At 38.0% G+C, this 7,270-nt stretch overlaps 1 protein-coding gene across 1 annotated transcript; it reads left to right on the forward strand.

Annotated features, from left to right (window-relative positions):
• Positions 1-5,341: 5,341 nt before the first annotated feature.
• On the forward strand, positions 5,342-7,013 carry LOC143849290 (uncharacterized). The gene is made up of 2 exons (XM_077358279.1): positions 5,342-5,721; positions 6,355-7,013. The coding sequence occupies exons 1-2, from the start codon at positions 5,372-5,374 to the stop codon at positions 6,569-6,571; spliced, it is 567 nt and encodes a 188-aa protein (XP_077214394.1). The 5' UTR covers positions 5,342-5,371; the 3' UTR covers positions 6,572-7,013.
• Positions 7,014-7,270: the final 257 nt, after the last annotated feature.

Raw genomic sequence — 7,270 nt, forward strand, 5'->3', positions numbered from 1 at the left:
TAAAATTTCCAAAACCCAATTCACCCTCCTATTGGGTTGCGACCTGGGCCTCACAGTATTTTTCAAGTCTTTAGATTAACTAATGCATTTTAATGCCGGCTTGATGCGCACTACAAATCCTCTCATGAACTTCAGCCATTACCACCATGGCTTCCTCTATTCCTAAGAATTTTAGGAGTAGTTCATTCATGTTTTTCTTGTAAAAATCGTCACCAAGTATAACGTAGTAATGCTTTTCTTTTCGTTTTCAAATTGGTCAGCATGTGGGGATTTTGTAAGTAGTAGATTATTGGATATCTCCGGTCACTTTTCTTTACATCCAATGCCATGACTTCGATCCGAAAGGGTAATGGATGTTTCTGTACGGTGATTGGTTTCTTGCAAATACCTTTAAGAATCCTTAGTCCTGAGGCGACTTGAGCCAATTCATTTGCCTCACTATTCAGGAACCTAGGGACGGACCTAACCGTAACGTCCGTGAATTGTTTTATGAGGTTATTGGCTATCGTATGATACCGGACTAAGGCTTCACTAGAGCGTTTGTACTCGCCCCCAAGTTGTTCGATAACTAATTGGGAATCTCCAACAATCTCAACATTGGTAATTCCCATTTCTAGAAATATTCGAGGTCAATTATCAATACCTCGTGCTTGGCCTGATTATTGGAACACTCAAAGTCTAGCTGAAATGAGAACTGAGTTCTCCCACCATTAGGAGCAATAATTGAGATTCCTGCTCTAGCAGCCTTTTCGGTGTGGGAACCATCAAACATTAGGACCCAAGGTTTTAGACGATGATTCCATTATTGAGGCATCTTACCTCATCCGGTTCAACATCGATACAAGGGCGATTGGCTAAGAAGTCGGCCAAAACCTGACCCTTGACCGCGCTTTGAGGCACGTATTGAATACTTAAAACAATCCGCTTTAAAATCTCCAAATCCATTTGGAGAGTTTCCTGGCTTCATCAATTTCATTTTGAGTTACACCGAAGAAAGTCAGGTTTGTATTCCGGTCGAAAAAAATACAATGTGGCCGAAAGTTGTCCTCTGATGGTGTCTTGGCCTTGTCCCCAGTCTCATTCCGATCCGGCTCTTAGTAGTTCAAGATGACTTCATTTTATAAAAGTTTTTTTGTTGTGCATTCTTAAATTTCATGAAAGCTTGTGAAATTATTATTCCCCACGACTATACTATTTAGTTTTTAATTAACGGATTCATAATATTGCATTTCTATTGTGCAAAGATTTGAGGATTATTCTTCAGTAATTTCTGAGTTTTGTCTAATAGATATCTAAATTTTCCTATCTTTGTGTCTCAACAAAATTGAAAACATTTTTATCACGTGTTCAAAATAAAATAAAATTGAAAACTTATTCTAAATATCGTTTTGCTATGTGCTATCATCATACCCCCATTTCAAAGAACCACCTATTCAAATTTCCAATCTAATGTTATGGGTATTTCCCTTTTGGCACATTCATGTGGTTGTGAGCCACCCGTTAACCGTGCCTTTACGTGAATACAAGGATTTGGTTTGATTTTGTATATAAAAATGGAGTGTCCAGGGCTTAGCTTAATTTTTTTTTTGTTTGGGACTAAAATCTAAGAATTAGGTTTCGGGCAGGATAGTATTACTAATCCTATGTTGAAAATTCCCTCATGAAGCAAATTCCTTGTTTTGTCCTTGATGTGAGTCCAAAACCGAATATTGGACTCAAAGTTACATTTTACCTTATCAAAATCTAAAACAAACTGGTCCAAAACCTTAGGCTATGTTTGGAATGCCAAAATCAAGAATTGTTGTCCACATCCTATTTCAATTCCTATTCTGGTTCCCGATAAACTCAATGCAAAAAAATTAAAAAAAAACTAATTCAAAAAAATCTAATAAAAATTTCATTCCAGAATTAAAATACCACATCTTGGGACGGGAAACACATTTCCCTTTTAATTATATTAAGATGTCATTTCTACCCTTAATTATGTTCATTTTTTCGAAGTAATTAGGCCATGTTTGGATTGTAGGAATTTTCTGGGAAAGTTAGGACAGGAAAAATATTCCTAAAATTTCTTACATTTTTATATAAGAAAAATATAACATGAACCAATCCTATTCAATTTTTAATTAAAATGGACCTTCGATTTATGATAATATTTTCTAAATTAACCATAATAATATCATCTCTCTAAATCATGGAAAGAAATTTCCAGAAGAAAAAATTTCCCACCAGAAATCTTTTTCTTGCAATCCAAACAGGGCCTAAAGGTTACCCGAAATTAGAATCGGAATTGGATCCCGATTCTAGTGCCTCATTCTTGCAATGGAATCACAAGCGAAGTATATATCTTGGAGGATACGAGTACGTTAATTCCAATGCCTTCGAAACACACCCGAAATCCTTAACGTATCTTCGTCGATTTGGGTATGTTGATTCTTGCAATCTAAAAAATCTAAAAAAATCTTTATTAAATCCGCTATTTTTTGTAGGGAGGGCGCATTATAAATAGCTTCACCATCAAACGAGAGGAGAAACAGAGCATAATGAGTTCTTCTTCCAACACCAACAACCTCTCCATCGACCCTCCCTATCTCAAAACCAATTCTTTTCCTTCCCTTGCCAGAGCCTGGAAGATTTCCAACAAAAAACCAACCTCATTCCTCACATCCCACAATCTTTATTCAAACCCTATAATTGGGCAAATTCTAAAAGCATAAGCATGGACTGGAATCTGACCACTAAGCGAATTCCTGTCACCGATCAGATCACTCAGCTCCGAACTCCTTCCTTTCCTCTGTTTCCGTTTCTCTTTATCATTCTTGTCCTCATCAGTACCGCTCAATTTCAAATCCACATTCTCAAAGTAATTACCGTAAATGTATTCATGCGTATACCCATTTTCTGGTGAAGAATCCGACCACTAGACAAAATCCCATCGCTTATCAGATCTCCCAGCCCCAAATTCCCACCTTGTCTCCGTTTCTGTTCCTCCTCCTCATCGTTCTTATCATCGTCAGAACCGCTAAATTCGAGTTCCACTCTCTCATAGTATTGTTCGTAAATATGCTCCCGCGTATACTCATTTTCTTGATCAAAGAGGATTATATGGCCGTGCCAGTGCCACACTCGATAATCTCTTTCTTCATTGAATCCAACGCATATGCGGTGATCTCCAATAGTAACACCCTCCCTAGAATTAGGGTTCAGGGTCTCGATCCTCCCGTTATCAATTCTCCGAATAATCTCCCTCTCTATCTTCGATTCTTCTTTGGCAAGCCATTGAAGGTTGTTGCAAGAGGTGTTGTGGAGGCTGTTGTAAGAACTCATGCTTGCCCTGTTATTAATGCACTTGGATGGGAGCACTGCTTTAGCTGATATTTGGAAGGGCACCATTTAGTTTGGCATTCCTAAATATATAATACGCCAAAATATGCTCTCACTATCAGCAAATATTTTACCTGTGTCCAGAAAGATACGGGTAAGGCCGTACAAGTTTTGTATATATAGAGCAGAGACGGAGGAGTGGGGGCAATTGACCCCCGAATTTTTTTTGGAGGAGTCTTACCTACTTACTTAAAATGACAAAATTACCTTTACCCCTCTTTGATTTTTAATTTATTGCAAAGAGAGACACAATTCTAATTCATTTACCAAACCCATTAGCGGAAAATTTTCCTTTTCAAAATGGATCTCCACTCCCATCTCTTTAATTTTCCCTCTCTCAAGGCGTCTAGTTTCCCCTATCCGACGATGACGGCTAAACACCCCCCCCCCCCCCCCCCCCCCCCCCGCTCTCTCTCTCTCTCTCTCTCAAATCCCCGATTGAATATGGCATTACTTGTATGGCTCATGTGTCAAAAATGACAGTTTCTAGGGGGGAAAGGATTAGCAAAAATTGATCATGGTTTTGGGGCCTAAAAAGATTTCATGATCAATGTCGTGGGTTTTTTTTGACTGGATTTTTTGAATGGATTCCTTCTTGCTGATGGTTTTAAATTTTCTGAATCTCTGCAAATTGTCAAGTGCATTTTTTCCATTTGAATTACAAAGTTTATTGAAAATAAGATTCTTCTAAGTTTTTCTTAGTTCTGACAATGTTGAATGTTTCACATTTAGTTACTCCTGATAATTTTGAACTTAGGTGATTGTGTAATTTTATTTTTCTCCGAGGCTGTCTGTGAGAGATACGTCCTGAATTTTCCCTAATCTAGTCATAAATTTCATGAAAGTATCTTAGTGAGTTCAAGATCACTTCATTTTCTAAAAGTGTTTTGTTGTTCATTCTTTAATTCGAAGGAAGCCTGTGAAATTATTATTCCCAATGACTATACTTTTAGTTCTTTAATTAACGGATCCGTAACATTTGGGTTTCTATTGTGCTTGGTTTTAAAGATTACTCCTCAATTTCTGAGATTTAATAGATATCTGCATTTTCCTATCTTCGTCTCTCAACAAAATTGAAAACCATTTTTTTATCAAGTGTTTAAAAAAAAAAAGGAGAAATATTGAAAGCTTGTTCTAAATATCATTTTGGCACGTGTTATTATCATTTTCTACACTCCGGCAGTTTCAAAAATCCAAAAGAGACTCTTATTCAAATTTCCAATTTAATGTCTTGGGTCTTTTTCTTTTGGCACACTCAAGTTGTTCAAAACTAAATTTGGACTCAAATTTAAATTTGGGACTTACTATCCATTATCAAAATCTAAAACAAAGGGAGCCTAAACACCCTATTTCAATTCCTAGTCTACTTCTCCGTAAACTAAATAGAAAAAAAATTAAAATAAAAAATTTAAGAGGGATGCTAGACTGAAGGGAGCCCTTGCAAAAACCATTTACAAGGGCGCCCCCAGTGGTCTATCTCAAGAAATGCATTTATAATGGCACTGAAAATTAGGGATCCCTTCCAAAAACCAGTTACAAGCACCAATGGGGGCGCCATTGTAACTTGTTTTTTTTTGTAAGGCCGCCCTTCAGTCTATCATTCCTCATTCCCATTAAAAATTTCATTCCGTCCAGCAAAATCAGAATACCCCATCTTGGGGGCCAGAAACAGATTCCAAAATTTCCCTTCAATGTCATTCCTACATCTAATTCTGTTCTTTTTTTTTCTTTTTTTCCAGTCATGCGGAATTGCAAGGGAACGCACGCGAAATCCAAATGTATCTTGCTAGATGCGGAAACCCACGCGAAATCCAAATATATCTTGCTAGATACAGAATCCCACGCCAAATCCAAATATATCTTGCCAGATACGAAAACCCACGCGAAAATCCAAACATATATCTTGGTGGATACGAGGATGCTTTTCTTGGCATTTGGACCATTATATATATGGAGGAAAGAGCACCCTTTCAAATATCAGCTAAACATGGGTTCTTACAACACCCATCACAGCTCCTCCTCTAACAAACTTCAAAGGCTTTCCAGGGAGGGCATTACTATTGGAGATCACGGTATATGCGTTGGGTTCCATGAAGAAAGAAATTATCTGGCGTGGCAGTGGCACGGCCACATAATCCTCTCTGATCAAGAAAATGGGTATACACGGAAACATATTTATGGACATTACTATGAGAGAGTGGAACTCGAATTTAGCTGTTCTGACGATGATAAGAAGGATGAGGAGGAGGAACAGAAACGGAGACGAGGTGGGGATTTGGGATTTCGTCCAGTGGTCGGATTCTTCATGGAATCGGAATTTGGGTTCATCGAAATAAGGTATAGGTTTTTCTTTCTGTATATTTTTTTGTATCTATTTGTAATGGGGTTAAAATCACCCTTGTTGGGGTTTCCATGATTTTCAGTTTTGGGATTAATATATTTGTCCCCATATAAAGCTTTTTTAATATAAAATAATTGTGGGTTATTTTCAGTTTTCTTGGAATTTTGTAGTAATATACATGCTCGTTTGTTTGATGGGATTTGCTAGCGTCCATTGCCTAGCATGCATCGCAGATGGTCTGTCGCATGTCGGCTGAGCCACCTCATGAATGAAGACAGAAGCTGCTGTAAAGTGAGCCTATGTGGCTGGTCCGACATGCAACAGACCATCTGCGATGGACCCTATGCGATGGACGCTAGCAAATCCCTTGTTTGATATTATGATTCGTAGGCATGTAACAATGAGAAGTGGAATGTGTTTACTATACAATGGTTACAATATAGAACTTCTAAAACTGGCAGAGGACTTTCTAGTAATGTGAATGTGAGTATGGTCTAACCATATATGTTAATTATCCACTTTCTAGTAATGTGAATGTGAGTATGGCCCTCGATTGCATGGCTCTCTATATGTATGTGCGTGATTTTTGACATTTTAGTCTGTGACTAACTTGAATTTTCTCTAATCAGGGAAATAACTCTGATCACCATTGATATCTTGGTGGAGACGTGTGATATTATTGGAAATCCTGAGATTTTTAGGGGACTTCACACAGCCTTCAATGCAAACTCGGTGTTTCCCCACGTGATCCTCAACAATTCTACAATCAACAGCCACAGCTGGGAGGGACACCCTTTCATTCCGTTCCAATTCTGGCTCCACCTCTCCGGACTTTCCCTTCTATAAGTGGAGGGGTGAACGTATCTGCTCTTTGCTCTCAAGTCAGGTTTATGTACCGAGAGTACGCAATTCTCAAAGCCGCATTCATAAGTATGCAGGAAGAATTCGATGAACGTGTTCATGCTTCTACTTTTGCCTTTGAAAAGAAGAGAAATTATATCATGCCCGATCGGGCATGCTCTGGTAAAAGAGTACCGCCCTTGATATTTGATCCAACAGCAGCCCCTTAAAAAGATGAAAAAAGGGGCTACCTAGGTGTGGGACTAGGTAGGACCCAACCTGATATGGAACAGGCTTAAAGGACTTAATCTAATGCATTCCATCGACTCTAGGGCTTTATGCCATTTTCTTTGTATTGAATAAGTGATCAATTGTTGATGTGGGTGTTCTCTTGGTGCATTTGACATTATTTGTTTGATTGAAAATGGAATTGGGTCTTCTCATGGGAGTGCAAGGTGCTGTAAAGATAGATGTAGGACTAACATTGGGAAGAATATGTTATCTCGACAACCATGACTCCCTAACATTTCATCCGTATGGAATCTTTCAAAAGGGTTCTTAATTTCGAACAAGTATAGATTGCTATTTTTGGATATCGATATTCAATTATTTAACATTCAACAACAAATTCAAGTCAGAAACAAAATCTATCTTAATGCACCTAAATGTCGAATCTTGTATAAGATTCATATCTTAATGCACCTT

This window comes from Tasmannia lanceolata, unplaced genomic scaffold (genome assembly GCF_043159265.1).
Source record: "Tasmannia lanceolata isolate RefF3 unplaced genomic scaffold, GAP_Taslan_0.1 ptg000018l, whole genome shotgun sequence".
Classification (NCBI taxonomy): domain Eukaryota; kingdom Viridiplantae; phylum Streptophyta; class Magnoliopsida; order Canellales; family Winteraceae; genus Tasmannia; species Tasmannia lanceolata.